Below are 20,445 nucleotides of genomic sequence, written 5' to 3'. Positions count from 1 at the left end.
GGACTCAGTACTCTGAGTTTTGTCAGCACAGAGGAGTCTTGAGGATGAAAGGAAGGCACACTCAGATCTCCTGACCTTGTTCTCTTTATCTTGGCATCTTGACTATATACCTGTTGACAGGAGCCCCATGGCTTCCCCTGTTACAATTTTCTGCTCCCTGATCTTCACACCAACACCCAAATTGGGTTGGTGAGTAAAAGAGCCAGAGATTATGATGACTCCATATTGAAGGTCAGGGATTCTGGAATTCCAGAAGCACTTCAGATGCCTTGCTGTGTCTGTCCAGGAGGCCAGGGAAGGAGCAGGAACTGCAGGAGTGGGTTTTCCCTGCCTGGTAGCAATTGGCTTCCTGTGGCTTCTACCTTATCAGTTCTCCAGCAATGAGAACTTTGCCCCATCCAACCAAATGCTACACCTACACCCTCAAAGCTACAAATTCCTGCCTGGGCCATGCCAATGTGATCTGTTTCCCGCTGTGAGACTCTCGTCTTGTAGCAGCAGCACAGGTTTAGGCCTGAGATTCAACCATGCCTTTGGCTAGACTTCCTGATTGGCTCTATGTGGTAGCCTGTGGGCTCCTGCTTCTCCTCCAGCATGTGCACGGTGAGCCTGTCTAAATGAACAGAGGTTAACAGGGTCAGAGCTGCTCCAGTTCTGCAGAGTCATGGCTGAGGTTATGGGATGGAAGGCAGCAGGGAGGGAGAAGGGACTGGTGGAGAATGACATATGACAGCGTGGGGTGTGTGTGCTTTCTAATATACTACTAGGGCACACAGGGGTCAGAGATGTCTGAGGTTAGTACATACTGAGGAGGCAACAGAGACAGAAGAACAAGCAAGACATATCCCTCCTATGCATGTGGTTGTAGCTAAAAATCCCACCGAACTTGGATAATGACAATAATTCCTTCATAATGCCAAGTAGCTCTGAGCCTGTCACATTTTTGGCTAAGGAAGAACCCTGTTGATTTGCAAGAAGGTCAGTGGACAAAGTTTCTGTTCCTAGGTAATCCAGAAGCCCTCATTTCCACATCCTACTGCTGAACTGAGAGGCCCCAGCTTACCTTCCCCATGTACCATGGTGATGATAAGGTAGAAATTCCCAAGTGTGGTGACAACTGATGGCATCTCTCCACTTACAGGCCAGGACTCAGCCAGCCCCATCAGAAACACACACACAGGTCAGGTGAGAGGCAGCTTTGTCCATGTGAAGGACACTAAATCTGGTGTCCACACCTTCCTGGGAATTCCCTTTGCCAAGCCTCCTGTAGGACCACTGCGCTTTGCACCTCCTGAGGACCCTGAGCCTTGGAGTGGTGTGAGAGATGCGACCTCACAGCCGGACATGTAAGTTCTGGACTCAGGGGACTTCAGGCCTGAGCTCTAGGCCACACTGCAATGCTTCCTGTACCTCAGCTCTGTAGCAGATTTCCGTATGTGCTGAGGGGCATCTCCAATGCACATTTCTGATGAATATGCTAAGGATTAGAGGAGAACAACTGTGCAAGCCTGCTGGGTCAGAGCTTGGCACCTGTAGGGAGTTTGTTGGAGGTACCACAGTAAGGAGCAGAGACTGAACCAATTTTTCACAGTCTCAGTGACCATCCATTGTCCTGGGCCATTGACTAAGGAACAAGTACACATGCTTCCAACTGGAGACTATTGGTACCTCATTGGTACTTGGAAGTGAACTGAGGAATGTCTCACTACCCTACGGAATGGTATTGTCCATTCATTTTTATAGTTGCTATGTGGGCACACTACCCCAGTACCTAAGCATCTTTATTCTCTTGCTGTTGCTGTGATAAAGTATCCTTACATAAGCAACTTAATGCAGAAAGTTTTATTTTGGGTAGCAATTCCAGCTTTTACTTAATCATAAGTGGGAAACCACAGATGCAGAAGTTTAAGAGAGCTGATCTCAGGGTTGGAGAGATGACTCAGTAAGAGCACTGACTGCTCTTTCAGAGGTCTTGAGTTCAATTCTCAGCAACCACATGGTGGCTCATAACCATCTATAATGATATCGAATGCCCTATTCTGGTATGTCTGACAGCTACAGTGTACTCATATGCATAAAATAAATAAATCTAGAGAGAGAGAGAGAGAGAGAGAGAGAGAGAGAGAGAGAGAGCGAGAGCGAGCACAGTTCACACGACATCCATAATTAGGAACAGAGTTTAAAGGACACACGTATGCCTACTAACCTTCACTTACTTTCTCCATTCTTAAACAATTCAGAAACCTCCTTCCTAGGGAATGGTGCCTCCTACATTAGGCATATATTCTTAGTGCAAAGAACATGATCAAGATAACTTGCCACTGGCATGCCAACCAGCCAACAGATCTAGAAAATCCTTGAGTAAGATTCTCTTCCCAGGTGATTTACAATGTGTCAAGTCAATAATCAATACTAACCTCCTCGACAGGATTTAAATTGCATACACAGAAGGGTTAAATTTTGGAACAGAAAGTCAAGCATTTTCTAGGAATCTGTTGGAAGTCTACATACACTAGACCCCAGAATGTTACTATACATGGAGAGGCCTCCCTGAAAAATCTGGCTCTATTTCTATTTCCACGGGCCTAGTAGCCTTTACTGTGGTAGGGACTTTAGAGAAGAATCAAGTGTTAGCAGGCCATCATGGAAAGCAGTAATTATAGGTGGCTGAGAGAAGGTTCAGGTTAAGATATACATTTTTCAACCACATACCTTGGACTTCCTGTCTTCCATTTTCACTAGGTGTCTACAGACTGATATAATGAAGGGAGATTTTATCAAGGAGATGAAGTTGACCATGCACCCCACCCCTATGTCTGAAGACTGCCTGTATCTCAACATCTATGTACCAGCTCATGCCCGTGAGGGCTCTAACCTGCCTGTGAGTGTCAGGTCATGGTCAGCTGGGGGGAAGAGATCATTTATTTCTCTGGAAGATGGGAAGGGACAAAATAATTATGAGCTCCACTGTAGTTTAGATCCTGATTAGTAGTTTTACCTCATTGGGTTCAGGAGGGTTATGTCAACCCATGGTGACCGACCTGCCTCAACCTGTGTGTGTATGCATCAGAGTCCTAGGGATCTGAGAGGTAGGAGAGTAAGAGGGTCTAGGTCTTTGATTAAACCAGGAATTCTTCTATCAACTTGACAGACTCACTCAGGATGGTGTACAAGGACTGATAGTGACATCGTCCAAATTTCTACCTGCAAATTATCTGTTCTGCCAATGGGATCTGATGCCTATTTTGATTAACAGTCAGGAAAGACACTCAGAAGCACACTCCTTTTTTGTTTTGTTGTTGTTGTTGTTGTTTGTTTGTTTGGTTTGGTTCTACTTTGATGGGTCTGAGAATAATGATGACTTTAATTTAGATCTAGAGTCATTAATCCATTCTGAGATTTCCTGTTGGGGAAGCTAGAATGGAAATATGCTTATAGGCCTAAAGTACCCCATCTGTGACTCACTTCCTGAGATCCTGAGGTGATTTGTTTGTAGGTCAACCTGCACAGAACAAAGCAGTTGATAACCTAGTGGGCCGTCTAGATGAGCTTGGGCTGTGTGTGAGCCTCCTGCCATGTGAATTTCTGTCTCCAGGTGATGGTATGGATCCATGGTGGTGGGCTGGTTCTAGGATCAGCTTCCATGAATGATGCATCCACACTGGCAGCTACTGAGGAAATAGTAATTGTCGCCATCCAGTATCGCTTGGGTATCCTTGGCTTCTTCAGCACTGGAGACGAGCATGCCAGGGGCAACTGGGGATACCTGGACCAAGTGGCTGCCCTACGCTGGGTCCAGCAAAATATTGCTTACTTTGGAGGCAACCATGGCAAGGTCACTATATTTGGAGTCTCAGCAGGAGGCACAAGTGTGTCTTCCCATGTTGTGTCCCCCATGTCCAAAGGACTCTTTCATGGAGCCATTATGCAGAGTGGAGTGGCCCTGCTGCCTGACCTCATCTCTGATAAATCTGAGGTGGTCTACAAGGTAAGTGCCCTCATGAACATCAGCTACCTCAATCTTGGCCTCTGGTACTCTGGTGTTCAGTTAAATGGCAAAAGCAAGGATCATGGGAAATAGCTTCTTTCCAGTAACTTCTGAGTGGTGTGAAATATTGAATCCATTTTTCCTCTGCTTTATGTATGATGAGCATTTACATGACAGCAAACCTCTTTCCAGTGGGTTCTGTCATTAGGAAAAACACTTAATACATGGTTTCCCAGTTTGTTTCTTATCACTGTGATAAAGACCATTGTCAAAAGCTACTTGGAGAGAAAAGGTTTATTTCAGCACACAACTTATAATCTATCTTGAAGAGAAGTTCACACACAGACATGTACCTGGAGGCCAGAACTGAATCAGAGGCCAAGAAGCAACATGTTTACTGGTTTGTTAACTGTGGCTTCCTCATTTTGCTTTCTTATACAACACAGAACACCTGCCCATGGGGGGCATTGCCAACAGTGAGGTGGGCTTTTCTGCATTAGTCATTTATCAGGCCCAGACTTGCCTATGGACCAGTCTGATAGAGACAATATTCTCAGCTGAAGTTCCTCTTTCCAGACTGATCCTGGCTTGTGTTGAGTTAATGAAAAAAAAAATCTAACAAGAACACAAGATTGAGGAAAAGTGTCAACTGGTAAAACTACTTGCTATGCAAGCGTGAGGTCCCAAGTTCAAATCCCTTGAAGCTAGTGTTTTTAATGTTTCAGAAAACTCAGTGTTCCTATGGAGATACAGGAAACAAAGACTCCCTAGTAAGCCAGCTAAGTTTGTATAGACAAAGTGAACAAGGGATAGGGTGACATGTACTTCCTGAGATTGCTCTCTGACCTTCATAGTCTAAATGTGCTATATTGTAACCATTGTCAAAATAACACACACACATACACACACACACACCAAAGCAACAGCAAAACAATACACAGGTAAAATGCCCTTACCCAGGTGTTACCTCTGAACAAGAGAAAATGTGAACAATTCCACTTACTCCTTTCATACACAACAAACAATAGGATGTGGTATTTAGAAGTAATGACTTCTACTAGAATCAAAAACAAAACAAAACAAAACAAAACAAAAAAAAAAAACCAACTCTGCTGCTTGCAGGGAAGAATGAGCTAACCATTGTCTGTTCCATTTACAGACAGTAGCCAACCTATCTGGATGTGAGGCCCCAGACTCAGAAGCCCTGATACACTGCCTTCGAGCAAAGAGTAAACAAGAGATCCTGGCTATTAACCAGGTTGGGAGAATTGTGTGTCTTGGAGGACTTGATGAACAGGATGTGGGATTACCATTATTCACTTACTACTCAAATTTGCTAACTCATCTCCATGGTTTGGTGTCCTTTCAGTACAGTGTGCAAAAAGAACATGACAAGCTAATTTTATGTGCATTTCTTCTAGAGTGTGCATAGCATCCTGAGATAAGATATGATATAGGGAATTGCTGTGGATATTCATGAGCATTAGAATATTTATATGATTGATCTTCAGTACTGACTGTCAATGCTGTATAGGAATTCAAGATGATTCCTGGTGTGGTGGATGGGAAGTTCTTACCCAAACATCCTCAGGAGCTGTTGGCCTCAGGTGATTTTCACCCTGTCCCCAGCATCATTGGTGTCAACACAGATGAATGTGGCTGGGGAGTCCCCATGGTAAGACGTAGTTCTAAGCCCCTGAAAACAAACTCAAATGGTGGGTGATGGGAACTCAGAGATACTTTGATGTAGTTCCAAACCATCCAAGACTTAAGACTGTCTTCTGCCTCCCAGTTCATGGGCCTTGACCATATAATAAAGAAAATAACCAGAGAGACCCTGCCCACTGTTCTGAAGAGCACAGCAGCACAGATGGTGAGAGATACCTTAGTTTCCTGTCCCAATAAAGAGGGTTCCCGTATACTTACTTTCCTAGATCTCTCTCTCTCTCTCTCTCTCTCTCTCTCTCTCTCTCTCTCTCTCTCTCTCTCTCTCTCTCTGTGTGTGTGTGTGTGTGTGTGTGTGTGTGTGTTTCTGTGTGGGATCACTACAAAGCTTCTAACTTTACCCATAGACCTTTCATCTCTGACCACATTCCTTACATAGAAGCTACTGCCTGCCTGTCCTGTCATCATTCTTCCTGATTCCTCCTGGTGTAGATGCTGCCTCCTGAGTGTATTGACCTGATAATGGAAGAGTACATGGGGGACACTGAGGATGCAGAGACCCTCCAAGAACAGTTCAGACACATGCTGGGGGACTTCATGTTTGTGATCCCTGCTCTGCAAGTAGCACATTTCCAACGTGAGTACATCTGTGACAAGAGCAAGGACGGGGGCACTCATAGCTGTGGAACCCCAATGAGCTCTGCAGTGTCCAGGCTGGACCCATGCTCTGGTCAGGTCTCGGGTAGCAGGCAGCTTTCCCCCAATGAATCTTTATGTCTAGTGTAACGGATGGCATCCAATCCAGGTCTAGAAGAGGAAACACGTGAGATACACTGAGTGTCTTATAAACTCCTAGGCTGGAATACCAGGGCCTCTGCTTAACAATGGTTTCCCATGTCCAGTGCCCCAGTCTGGATCTCACCACTCAACTTTGATTCTAGAAAATTTTACAGCAAGGTTTCTTGTCACCGAATGTGAGGCAGATAAGTGCCATATGAGAAATCATGACGTCAACTTGTGTTCCAGGTTCCCAGGCTCCTGTCTACTTCTATGAGTTCCAGCATCTGCCCAGCTTCATCAAGCAAGTCAGACCATCCCATGTTAAGGCGGACCATGGTGATGACATTCTCTTTGTCTTTGGCTCCTATTTTTGGGGCATGAACTGTGAGTCTTTCTTGTTTCCTTGGGCTGAATCAGCATTGATGAGTTCTTAAGGGATTATTGAGCTCTCTGTCCAGTTGGGGAAATTGAGAGTCTTGGAGGGGACAGGGTTAAGTGTTCACACATCAGAGCTTAAAAAACAACCCAAGCTCCTCCCCCCAAATATGTTTCAGTTTGAATATGAACCTTTCCTTGTCTAGCTTGTGCTAGAAGGAATGAGAGCACACTGCTGTAGAAATGAACCCAAGAAACTTCAAGTACTGCTTTGGATGGATACCCGATTCTGAGAGGAGAGGGAAGAGGGTATAAACCAGGCCTAGGGTTTACTCTCCAGCTGTGGTTGCTGTAGGAGAGCATGACTTGGTAACTACATGAGAAGGCCAGGACTTGGACTCTTTTTCTTCTTCTGTCTGCAGTTGACATCACTGAGGAGGAAGAGCTGCTGAAGAGGAGGGTGATGAAGTACTGGTCCAACTTTGCAAGAAATGGGTGAGAATAGACCCTATTTTCAACCACTTTATGGTCAAGTCTCCATCTCGGGTTCCATTGTGGGTGTGTTCCATTAGTATGCATGTGTCCTTAATAATACAAAAGTCTTCAACTCAGGGCACACTAAGGCAGATACCTTATAGCTTTCAGTTACTGTTCATCCCCCAGAGATCAGGTGGATGAGTCACACTACTGTAGTACTGTTCTTTAGATTGTCCTCTGAGAAGGAGATACAAAACTAGCCAGCTCCCCTTGATTCACATGGAGTAGACACTGGTAGTGAAACTTGTATCTATATCAGTACACCAGTCCATCTGTCCCCTGAGGCCCATGGTCTGCTCACCCACTACCCTGACCAAATAAGAGGATCAGGCTTTGGGTCAGAGAGACCTTCACTCCTACCTGCTGGCTGGCATATCCACAGGAACCCCAATGGTGAAGATCTACCCTACTGGCCTGTGTTGGACCATGATGAGCAGTATTTGCAGCTGAACACCCAGCCTGCTGTGGGACGAGCCCTGAAAGCCAGAAGGCTACAGTTCTGGACCAAGACTCTGCCCCAGAAGATCCAGGAGCTAACGGGTTCTCAGAGCAAGCGTGCAGAGCTGTAGCATCCTGGGCCAGGACTGTGACGTTGAAAGCAAATGTGGTAATTCTGAGGTTACAAAGTCCATTATCTACATTTATTCATTCCAATAAGTACATAAGCATTTCTCACCTCAGCATTTGCTCTTTCAGACATGTCTGAATACCACTTTGTGTGTTATTTCTTATCATTCTGTGCAAACATTCATTAGAGTCAATAAAAGCTCTCATAACAGTGCGGATGTGTGAGCCCAAAATTACCTCCACATTCTTTAACCCTTCACTGAGACTAAGCTCCTCTTTCCTTCCTTCCTTTGTTCGTTCCTTCCTTTCTTCCATTATCTTTTCCCCATCCTCACTTTCCTCCAAGTCCCAGACCCTCTTCAAATGAAGCAGATGCTTCAGGGACTGTTGGCTACAGAGACTGACTGAATCAAATCCTGTGTCCTCGCTTGGCAAGTTCATGTTTTCTCATATTTATAATTACCATTAGAAAAATCAGCTTTCTTTAAGCCCCATTGCCTTCAGAATTCTGTTCCTAAGAGATCATTAACTACAAATAGAACTCACGTGTCCTCAGATGTATGCAGGCCAAGATAGGAAAATTACATAAATCTGAAGCAAGATAACAAGACCCACATCTCTGAAGCAAAACAAAAACCAGAACTTCAGCAACTTACAACAGTACAAATGTACAGTCTTATGGATTGAGAAATTCAGGGTCAAGATGCCCACAGATTTGCTGTGTAATGAGAAACAGTTCTCTGGGAAATCAGTTTCGAGGATTATTGCTTGTGCCCTCTCCTGGTGGGATGTGAAAACAAGGCCATTATAAGGATAATAATAAGTCCCTGATGACTTGAAGTGGAGGCAGGGAAGACCTTCCTTTTAGTGAGACTGACCATGTATGATGTTTCTATTCTATATGCACACATTGATTGAAGTTCCTACTACTAGTGTGCCTCTGCTTATCAGCTCTGTATATACACATAAACTGGGTGTCAGTTAAGTTTGAGAGTTTTAATAATTATCTCATTATTTAATAACTTGAGTGTGGGTTGTTTTTATGATGCTAGGGATTGATCTTAGGACTTGTGCATGTTAGGCGATGGTTCCACCCATGAACTATACCTTCAGATTGTGGATTATTTACATGCAATTAAATTAATCTATTTTAGGTGTATAGTTTAGAAATTAGTTTAGAATTAGTAAATTCTATGCTTCCCTCAGGCCCCTTTGCAGCCATTCACTGCCTTTAGTTCTGTTTCAGAGTAAATACAACATTGCTTTATCTAACTGTCCTGGAACTTGTCTCTAGTCCAATATAAATAGAACATTTTGTTACTGGTTAGGCCACTTCATGTAATGTTTTTGTTTCCTTTAATTGTGGAATGCCATCCAAGTGTGCATACAACACATTTTATCCACTTACCTGTCTATGCACAACTGTTGTCCTTGTTCATTAACTCTTCTTTCTATAGACACCGTTTCTGTATAGACCAGGAGGGCCTTGAACACACGACCTCACTGCCTTGCCTTCTTAAGCGGTTTGATTATAGGATAATAGGGCCACCCATTCCAGGTTTGGGTTTTAATAACCTGTATGGATATTCCCACACATGGTGTCAGGAGATCACATGTACTAAATTTTTGAGTTTACAACCTAGAGCAGAACTGCTAAGTCATGAGACACATGTTAAACATTTAAACAAGGTGTAAGGCTGGGGATATAGCAATGGTAGACAGATTCCCCTATTGTACAAAGCCCTGAGTACTATAAAAATAAAATAAAGACAGATCAGATAATATAGACTTTTAATCCTAGCTACTCAGAGAGCTGAGAACCTAGGGATCACAAGTTAAGACCTGCCTGAGTATAGAGCAAGCTCCAGGCAAAACTGGAAATTTTAGTTGTGATCTGTCTCCACATAAAACATACAAAAAATGGCCAGTAGGTGGTGACTGAGCATGCATTTTTAAATTATTAATTATATCTATTTACATTTCTATTATCCCCCTTCCTGGTTCTCCCTCCACAAGCCCCACATAAAATTCCCCCCATCTCCCTTGCCTATAAGAGTGTGCTCCCCACCTACCCACTCCCACCTCACCCCTCTAACATCCCCTTCTCTGGGCCATCAAACCTACAAAGGACCAAGCACAACCTCTTTCCATCTATTCCCACCTCACCCCTCTAACATCCCCCTTCTCTGGGGCATCAAAGCTCTAAAGGACCAAGCACAACCCCTCCCATTGAGACCAGATGAGTTAGTCCTCTGCTACATATGTAGTGGTGGCTACAGACCAGCCTATGTGTGCTCTTTGGTTGGTGACTTAGTTTCTGGGAGCTCTGATGGTTCCAGTTAATTCATACTGTTGTTCTTCCTATGGGGTTGCAATCTCCTTCAGCTCCTTCAGTCCTTCCTCTAATTCTTCCATGGGGGTGCCCAGTCTCTGTTCAATGGTTTGCTGTAAGTATCTGCATCTGTCTCATTCAGGAAGAGCCTCTCAGAAGACAGCCATGCCAGGCTCCTGGATGCAGGCACATCTGGCATCAGCAATAGTGTCAGGGTTTGGTGTCTGTATATAGGATGAATCCCGAGGTAGGGCAGTCTCTGAATGGCCTTTCCTTCAGTCTCTACTCCATTTTTTTGTCCCTGCATTTTCTTTAGACAGGGACAATTCTGGGTTAAAAAATTTGAAATGGCTGGGTGGCCCCATCCCTCAACTGGGGGCCATGTCTATCTACTGGAGGTAGTCTCTTCAGGTTTTATCTCCCTGATGTTGGGCATTTTAGCTAATGTCATCCCCTTTGGGTCCTGGGAGTGACTGAGCACACCTTTAATCCAGCTTTTGGGAAGCAAAAGCAGTTAAATCTCTGAGTTCTGTGACAGCCTGGTCTAAAGAGTCAGTTCCTGGTTGGCCAGAGCTACAGAGAAACACTGTCTTGAAAAAAAAAGTACAAGAAATATAAAAATCTAATTTGACTTAGTGGGTTATTAAAGAAATGGAACACTGAAAAAAGGAGAGAAATGAACAAAGAGAAGAAGAAAGAGGAGAAAACAGCAGCCTTCATACAGATTAGCACAAGATCTTTACCCACCCTACATCTGACAGAGGCTAATATCCAAAATATATAAAGAACTTAAGAAGTTAGACACCAGCAACCCAAATAACCCAATTTTAAAAGAGGGGTACAGAGCTAAACAGAGAATTATCAACAGAGGAATCTCGAATGGCTGAGAAACACTTAAATATTTGACATCCTTAGTCATCAGGGAAATGTAAATCAAAACTTCTCTGAGATTCCACCTCACACCCATCAGATGTTTGGCTAACATCAAAAACTCAAGGGACAGCACATGCTGGTTATGATGTGGAGTAAGAGGAACATTTCTCCACTGCTGGTGGGAGTACAAACTTGCACAATCACTCTGGAAATCAATTTGGCATTTTCTCAGAAAATTGGGATAGTGCTACCTCAAGACCCAGCTATACCGCTCCTGGATGTACCCAAAAGATGTTCCACCTTTCCACAAGGACACTTGTTCAACTATGTTCAGTCAGCTTTATTTGTATTAACTGGAAACTAAAAGGAACCCGGATGTCCCTCGACTGAAGAATGGATAAAGAAAATGTGGTTCATTTACACAATGGAATACTACTCAGCTATTATAAACAAGGACATCATGAATTTTGCAGGCAAATGGATGGAAGTAAAAAATATCATCCAGGCTGGAGAGATGGCTCAGCAGTTAAGAGCACCCGACTACTCTTCCAGAGGTCCTGAGTTCAATTCCCAGCAACCACATGGTGGCTCACAACTATCTGTAATGGGATCTGATGCCCTCTTCTGGTGTATCTGAAGACAGCTACAGTGTACTTATACATAATAAATGAATAAATCTAAAAAATATCATCCTGAGTGAGATAACTCAGATCTAAAAGGGTATGCATGATATGTACTCATTTATAAGTGGATATTAGTCATAAATTATAGGATAAGCATGCTATAATCCACAGAACCAAAGAAGCCAAAATAACAAGGAGGTCCCAAAGGAGATGCTTGGATCTTTCTCAGAAGGGGAAATTAAACAGATATCGAGGTTGATTGATGGAGGGAACTTGGTGGGAGAGGGAAGGGGAAAGGGAGCCAGGCTGACAGTGATCAGGGGGAAAAGAATGGAATTCAGTGGTGCTGAGGCATATCTAGGACATGCCAGGGACCAGGGAGGGGAGGAGGCACCAGGGAGTTCATGGGGGTGACTCTAGCTGAGACTCCTAGTAGTGAGGGATATGGCATCTGGAGTGGCCACTTCCTGTTGCCAGGCAGGACTCCCAGTGGAGGTATAAGGACAGCAACCCACCCGCAAAACCTTCCAAAATATGCCCTGCTTTCAAGATGTTCAGGGACAAAGATGGAGAGAGACAGAGAGAATGTCTAACCAATGACTAGCCCAAATTGAGACCCAGTCAAGAAATAACCAATCCCTGACACTAGCAATAATACTGTGTTAGGCTGGCAGCCTAGCATAACTGTCCTCTGAGAGATTTAACACACAGGCAATGGAAAGAGACACAAATACCCACAGCCAAATATTAGATGGAGCTGGGGAGTCTTGCAGAAGAGTTGGGGAAAGGCCTGAGGAACCCAAAGAGGACAGGGGTTTTTCAGGAAGACCAACAGAATTAACTAACCTGGACCCTTGGGTACTCCCAGAGACTGAACTACAAACCAAAGAGCATACATGGGCTGGATCTAGGCTCTCCGCACATTTGTTGCAGTTGTGTAGTTTGTCTTCATGTGGGTCCCCCAACAACTAGAGCGAGAGCTATCCATGAACCTGTTACCTGTCTGTGGATCCTGTGCCCCTAACTGTGCCACCTTGTCTGACCTCAGTGGGAGAGGATGCACCTACTCCTGCAGTGAGTTGATGTGCTAGAGTAGGGTCAGACTCAGGGAAGGCCTTCCCCTTCTCAGAGGAGAAAAAGAAGGAGGGTTGAAGGAGGATCTGTGTGAGGAGGGACTGGGAGAAGGGGTGGATGTTGGGATTTAAAGTGAATGAATGAATGAAAGAATGAATGAATGAATTCATGTATAAATAAATTAAAAAGAGGAAGAAGACAGAGGAAGAGGAGCACTTGAGTGTCTTTCTTCCAGCCGCCCCAGGCCTGAAAGACCTGGACAGTGGTCAGAGGGGCCCACTCTGGCAGGTGTGGCTGGAGTCAAGGCTTGGGGAACTTTCTTCCAGGCACCTGGGCACTCCAGGCATTTGAGTGACTTTGGCAGGGCCAACCCACCAACTGGCCTGAGTTTTATTTTTTAATCTATTTTTAATCAAGCAGTTATGGACATTTCAAGCATGAGTTTCTGTGACATACTTTCACATCCTTGGGCTAGAAATGTGAAATTAGATATGCTGAATCACAGCACACTTTAAGTTTTGAAGAAAATGCCAATCTGTCTTTCAAAATGACTACACCATTTCACATTTGCTCCAGCTGTATGTGAGGACACCAGTGACTCCATGACTTTGCCAACACTACATTACTACATTAGTGAGAATGTAGTAATGGTGTCCATTTGCAACGGATCTGTGGATCTTTTGTTTTCCTCCTCCCATATATGAATTGAGGTGTTATTTTAACTCTCCTTTTAACTTTTAACTCTCCTTTTCTTCTTCTTTAAGTTTATTTCGTCTTTAAAACTTTTATTTCTTTTTATGGAAAATACCTTTTTCTCCCAAAAAATACCCTGATTACCATTTCTTCTCCTTCTATTCCTCCCAGCTCCTCAACTCACCTCCATCTGCATTCATGTCTTTCTGTATCTCATTAGAAAAAAAATAGGTTTGTAAGAGATAATATCAAATTATACAAAACTACAAGATAAAACAAAAACTATCACATCAAAGTTGGACAGGACAAACAAACAAAAGAAAAAACCCAAGAGAAGGTATTAGAATTAGAGATACACTCATTCACATGCTCGGGAATTGAATAAAAACATTAATCCATAGTACATACTAGAAAACCTGGTGCATACCTGTGCAGGCTGCTCCAGTCTCCGGAGTTCTATGTGCTTTGCTCATGTTGACTGAGAGGGTCTTGTTTGCTTGGTGTCCTCTATCCCCTCGAGTCTTACAATCTTTCTCCCTTCTCTTCTGCAGGGTTTCCTGGTCACTGGTAGGAGAGATATGAGAAAGGCATCCCATTTAGGGCTGAGTGTCCCAATATCTCTCAATGTCTGTGTAATGGCTTGTTGTGGGTCTCTCTATTTTTCTCATCTGCAATAGAAGGACTTTTCTCTGATAATAGGTGAGCAAGGCATTAGTCTATGAGTATAGCAGAATATCATTAGGAGTCATGTAATCACCCCTTTTTTTTCTTTACCAGGAATATTTTTTTAACCTAGGTAACTTGGGATATCTAGTGTCTGTGGGTTCCATCTCATGGAATGGATCTTAAGTCAAACCAGACATTGGTTGGTCACGTCTACAGATGTGTGCCACCATTTCCCTAGTGCAATTTGCAAGAGGACAGCATTGTAGATCACCGGGTTTGTGGCTGGTTTGGAACATTTTGGAACAATGCATGAGTACCTTTCTGTACCAAAGATGCTAGAATGTTGGGGTGAAGGTGCTAGACTTTCCTGTGTTCAATGACTTGTTTAAGTGTTGTCTTCACCAGTGAGTCCTTGTTGTCAGTTTGTGAAGAGCAACCTATGATGTTAGGAATAGCCTGGCTTGTTTGGGGATTCCCATGGGACTTTTTTAGCTAAAAACCCAATTACGACGGAATTAGATGTAACTTAATCTTGATGCTTGAAGCTTCATTTGGTGACAAAAGATGGCCAGCTGATACTCTGCCTCCCCCATTATTTGGCAATTTTATTTAGATCACCATCATATATGTACATATTTTAGGAAGTATTTACTGTATTAGGTTTCTATACTACCCTTAAAATATCCTTTAGTTTTGTCTGTCTCTCCTCATATTCCCTCCTTCAACACCCCTGCTTACCCTTATCACTTTAACACCCAATTCCTTCTCTGCTTCCATCCACAATTAACTATTGCATTGCCCTTTCCTAACAAGACCACTCTGTCCTCTCTAGTCCCTTGCTCTGTTCCTATTGTCTGTGATTCAATGGATCATAGTTTGCTTATCATTGACTATACAGATAATTTCTACAGGTAAGCAATTATATATAATACCTGACTTCAGGATCTGGGTTGGATACTTCACCCAGGATGATTTATTCTAGTTCTGTCTAGTTGCCTGCAAATTTCATGATGTCTTATTTTTAACAACTGAGTAATACTCCACTGTGCAAATGCACCACTTTTCTTTATCCATTCATCTGTTGAGGGACATCTGGGTTGATCCCAACTTCAATGTTATTATGAATAGTGCAGCAATGAACATGGCCAAACAAGTAAGTGTCTCTGTGGCAGAATGAATCATCTTTGGGCATATGCCCTTGAGTAGTATAGCTGGATCTTGATGTAGATCTATTCCCATCCTCCATAGGCACTGCCACACTGACTTAATAAGGCCTGTATACCTTATTAAACACACTCACCAGCAATGGAGGAGTGTGCCTCTTTCTCCACATCCTCACCAGCATGAGTTGTCACTTGTTTTGTTAATCTTAGCCATTGTCACAGGTGTAAGTACTTCTGATTTGCATTTCCCTGATAGCAAGGATGTTGGATTGCTTAAGTGCCCCTCAGCCATTTGAATTTCCTATATTGTGAATGCTCAGTTTAGATCTGTATCCCATTTTTAATTGGGTTATTTGCTTCCTTGATATCTAGTTTCTTGACTTCTTTGTATATTTTAGATATTAACCCTCTGCCATCTGTGTAATTGGTAAACATTTTATCCCATTCTGTTGGTTGTCTCTTTGTCTGAATAACAGTGTCCTCTGTCTTCTGAAGCTTCTCAGTTTCATGAGGTCCCATTTATTAATTGTTGGTCTTAGTGCCTGTGCTAATGGTGTTCTGTTCAAAAACTCCTTTCCTTTGCCAATTAGTTCAAGGCTATTCCCCACTTTCTTTTCTATTAGATTCAGTGTATCTGTTTTTGTTTTTCTGTTGTTGTTGATAGCTTTGAACCACTTGGTGTTGATTTTTGTGCTTGGTGATAATTGGATCAAATTGGATTTGTCTACGTACAGCCATCCACTTCATCATTTTCATTTTGTTGAAGATGTCTTTTTTCCCCAGTGTGTATTTATGGCCTCTTTATCAAAAGTCATGTGTCCATCTGCGTCTTCAATTCAATTCCATTTATCCCTACCTGAGGATCCATTCCATGTGCTGCCACCAAGCCCAGACACCCTTGCCTATGCCAAGTTGTGCTTGATGACAAAAGCCTGATATAGCTGTCTCCTGAGAGGCTGTGCCAGAGCCTAACCAATACATATGCAGATGCTTGTAGCCATCAGTCTGAGTGAGCACTGGGATTCCAATGGAAGAGTTAGGGAAAGGACTGATTTTTGTGAGCTAATTTTGTATCCAGACACTTTGCTGAAAGTGTTCACCAGCTGTAGAAGTTTTCTGGTAGATTTTTTTATTTAACTTTCATAATTGGTATCTGTACAGAAAACTGTCCATTTAGTTTAGATTTTCCAATTTTGTAAAGTGTAGGCTTTTGAAGTAAGACCTGATGATCCTTTGAATTTCCTCAGTATCTGCTGTTGCTGTATGTCTCCCTTTTCATTTCTGATTTTCTTAATTTGAGTACTGTGTCTCTGCCCTTTAGTAAGTTTGGCTAAGGGTTGATCTATCATGTTGATTTTTCTGAAAAAAAAATCTCTTGGTTTTGTCCATTCTTTTTATTGTGTTTATTTGTTTGTTTGTTTTTTCAATTAATTGATTTCAGCCCTGACTTTACATTCCTGACATATACTCCTATTGGGTGAGTTTGTTTTTTTTCCTAGAGTTTTCAAGTGTACTTTTAAATCATTAGTATGAGAACTCTCCAATTTCTTTATGAGGGCACTTAGGGATATAAACTTTCCTCAGCACTGCTTTCATTATGTCCCATAAGTTTGGGTATGTTGTGAGCAACTCATCTCTGCTGGCTGTGCCCCAGGAGGACCAGACTTGGGAAAACTGGTGGGGGAGGATTCTAAGCTGGTTGCTCTTGGGGTCCCACAGGCCCCACAGGAAACAGGAAGCTCTTGGGTTCCCTCAAGAGTCCTCCAGATTGCAGGGCAAGCCCAGAGGCAGACAGTGGAGATCAGAAGACCATGTGCATGCAACTCACCTCTGCTGGCTGTGCCCCCAGTTACATGAGACTCTGGGAGCTACTCCTAACATACTCATGGTAGAGTGTAGGCTTGAGTTGATATAACAGTAGATGCTATGGAGGCAAAGAGCAAGCTCAGATGCAGACTGGAAAAGGTATGAGCAGACACTTGGTAATTCAACTAGGCTATATCAACAATAATAGATTTATTGAGTCCCAGCACAAGTATGTGTTTAGTTTTTGAAGAAAATGTCAACCTGTCTGTCAAAGTGACTACACCATTTGTCATCTCCTACAGCCATCATGTGTGAGCTTCATGTCTTTGCCAGCACAGATTATGTGCTCCTGTATTAGTGATATTTTCTTGAAGATGATACTATAGTCTTTAGTCCCTCTCTCCCTTCTTGCTTACAAATGAAAGATTTCAGATTCACCCCCTCTGTGATACACACAGAATTTGAGAGGCTTTTCCATTATAAATTTTTACCAAGTTCTCTGCCATTCTCAATAAACGGCCTTTGATGGTGCAGTGGGTGACAGAGAACTTGGAACCTTCCCTCAAGTCATGTCACACAGTAGCCTAGGATTAAGAGGACACACCAGGCTGTCCAGATCACATTAAGAAAGTACTTCTATGTCTCTGAGCTTGGAAGAGCTGGGGGAGGGAAGCTTCCAGCTCCATAGCCAGCTGTTCCTCTAGAAAGGGTGCTAAGAAGGGACAAAAACATCTTTCTAGACAGGGCCTGGAAGCACAGAGAGTGTGACGGGAGACACCAAATTTATAGCATACCTTATAGATGGGATGATTTTTATGTTGCACATTCCAAATACCAGGAAGAGGTGGAACTATCCTTTAGACTTGGTTCAGTAGCTTGGCAGAAAAAAGCTCTTCCTTGGAGTGCAAGAGAATTGATGCTGATATTTGTACTGGGGCCTAATGCAGTATTGAGCTCCTGATGCACACACATCTGTGATGTCCCCATTTCTGCTGACATACAAACCCTTACCAAATGGCCTTAAAATTTTCAGTAGCTGTATTATATTTAAAAAGCTTTGTTGTCTAATGATTTCTAGACAACCAAATTTGCTCATTTACCAACACAGATGGGAAAATTTTGCATAAAAACATGAAATATCTAACTACCTACACTTACGTCTGAGACTACTCCTTTCACTAGTGTCCTCTATGTCAATCATTGCTTGGTCTCTGTTCCAGAGCAACCATTTTCAGATGCTATAGTTTGGAAGCTGCATATAATTTGAAAACATCAGAGCCCCATCTGTCTTATTATGGTAAAAGAATTCTTTGTGACTGGTCCTGTTACTAAATAAAACCTATTTGAGAGTCAAGTATGTCATTTGGTTAACAGTATCATTCCACACATGCACACAACACGTTTTGGTCACTCCTCAGTTGATGCACATCTAGCTGACCTGATTTTGGCTGCTTTTAATTGAGCTCTTATGAAGTTTTTAAAGTATGAGTCTTTCTGATTGGTATCTTCAATTTCTTAAACTAAACACCTGAAGTTGAATTACACAATCATGGGATAAATATGTTTAACCTTTAAGGAAACTGTCAAACTGTCATCTATAATGACTCTATCATTTTGTATCTCCTCTAGCCATATATGAGAGTGCCAGTGTTTCCATGTCTTTACCAACGCTTAGATCTTAAATCTGATTATACTGAATGGGCATATAAAAGTAGGTCATTGAATGTATTTTCATGGAGCTGAACCTCCACATTCTCTCTCTCTGTTTCTCTCTGTGTCTCTCTCTCTCTTTCGGTCTCTCTCTTTGTCTCTCTCTGTCTCTCTCTGCATCTCTCTCTGTTTCTGTCTCTCTCTCTGTATGCATGTGTGTGTGTGTATCTCCATCTCTGTCTCTTACATCTCTGTCCATCTCCCATGCTTCCCCTACTCACTTTCTCCTTCCATAGAACAGAACCTGAATGACTTCTTCATTTTCCATTTTCACCGGGGCCATGGCTATTAGCAACACAGGGCCTCTGAGAGATGGTGCAATGAGTAGCAGAGCACACAGGGATTTCCTGATCAGAGGTAAAGAAATGTCTGGGATTAAGAAACACAGGGATGCACAGAGAAGAGGAGGGGCAGGGATGTTGGCCTGGAAACAGGGAATTTCTAAATAAAAATGAAGCAATAAAGATTTTAAAAAAAAAAAAGTCTGGGAATCTGCTTTAAAAAAAAAAAAAAAAAAAAAAAAAATATAAAGAACCCCAAAAAAAAAAAAAGGACCCCAAAACAAAAAAAAAAAAAAAAAAAAAACAAAAAAAAAAAAAAATTATTTTCTTTTTTAATTGCTACCCACAAATACAATGATTATGTCCTATAAAAAAAAGAAAAAAGAAACACAGAGATGCCCAACACCTATTGAGATCTGGTTATTTCATCCCAAGATTGGACAAACCTGGACCTTCTCAGCCCTTGTAGTCTAGCAATTCTTTGGTCAGGGAACGTGGTATAGAAAGAACAACTACCAAGAAAGATTTGGACCACAGACAGGACAAGAGTGCATTGGAGGGGTGAAATTAAATCAGAGGTTTCCTGTTAATTAGAGAAACCAGGAAACCCTCCCATGCTGCATTGTGCCAGAGAAGCAGACAGAGAGAGACAAGGAAGAAGTTCTGTAATGCTGTCTTAGTCAGGGTTCCTATTCCTGCATAAACATCATGACCAAGAAGCAAGTTGGGGAGGGAGGGGTTTATTCAGCTTACACTTCCACATTGCTGTTCATCACCAAAGGAAGCCAGGACAGGAACTCACACATGGTAGGAAGCAGGAGCTGATGCAGAGGCCATGGAGTGAAGCGACTTACTGGCTTGCGTCCCCTGGCTTGCTCACCTTGTTTTCTATTAAAACCCAGGACCACCAGCAAAGGGATGGCACCACCTACAATGGGCTGGGTCCTCCTCCCTTGATCACTAGTTGAGAAAATGCCTTATAGCTGTATCTCATGGAGGCATTTCCTCAACCGAGGTTCCTATTTCTATGATAATTCCAGCTTGTGTCAAGTTGACACACCAGCCAGTACAAGTGCCATAATGTAGGCTCTAGATTATTACTTGGATAATTATGATGACAATTATAATTTGGAGCCAAGGTCAAGTTGCAGTTGTACTAGAGGCTGTCTGACACTGATAGCCACAACACTTCCTCCAAGGAGTCAGACTGGACTGGATATTGGCTCCTGATCATTCATTCATTGATATATCCTGTCGGGGTTCTTTGTAATTCTGAAACTTCTGATTTTAGATTTGTTTATCAGCTTTATCA

At 42.7% G+C, this 20,445-nt stretch overlaps 1 protein-coding gene across 1 annotated transcript; it reads left to right on the top strand.

The window, feature by feature from the left end:
- The first annotated feature begins 500 nt into the window (after nt 1–500).
- LOC116893827 (pyrethroid hydrolase Ces2a) lies at nt 501–8,046 on the top strand. The gene is made up of 11 exons (XM_032895543.1): nt 501–603; nt 1,142–1,346; nt 2,743–2,881; nt 3,596–3,988; nt 5,148–5,246; nt 5,523–5,663; nt 5,781–5,861; nt 6,146–6,290; nt 6,680–6,817; nt 7,231–7,303; nt 7,728–8,046. Exons 1-11 carry the CDS (start codon nt 528–530, stop codon nt 7,912–7,914), a joined length of 1,677 nt encoding a protein of 558 aa, XP_032751434.1. The 5' UTR covers nt 501–527; the 3' UTR covers nt 7,915–8,046.
- The last annotated feature ends 12,399 nt before the right edge of the window (nt 8,047–20,445 follow it).

The sequence above is a fragment of the Rattus rattus genome, chromosome 2, assembly GCF_011064425.1.
Source record: "Rattus rattus isolate New Zealand chromosome 2, Rrattus_CSIRO_v1, whole genome shotgun sequence".
Lineage (NCBI taxonomy): Eukaryota > Metazoa > Chordata > Mammalia > Rodentia > Muridae > Rattus > Rattus rattus.
The sequence above is the reverse complement of the archived record's forward strand: the minus strand, read 5'-3'. Positions and strand labels throughout refer to the sequence as shown.

Bases quoted from the DNA above. Each gene is read 5' to 3' on its own strand.
- LOC116893827 (XM_032895543.1), top strand. From the start codon at position 528: ATGCCTTTGGCTAGACTTCCTGATTGGCTCTATGTGGTAGCCTGTGGG. The intron at 5,247-5,522 runs GTTGGGAGAATT...AATGCTGTATAG, and splicing joins AGATCCTGGCTATTAACCAG to GAATTCAAGATGATTCCTGG. The intron at 6,818-7,230 runs GTGAGTCTTTCT...TTCTGTCTGCAG, and splicing joins CTATTTTTGGGGCATGAACT to TTGACATCACTGAGGAGGAA.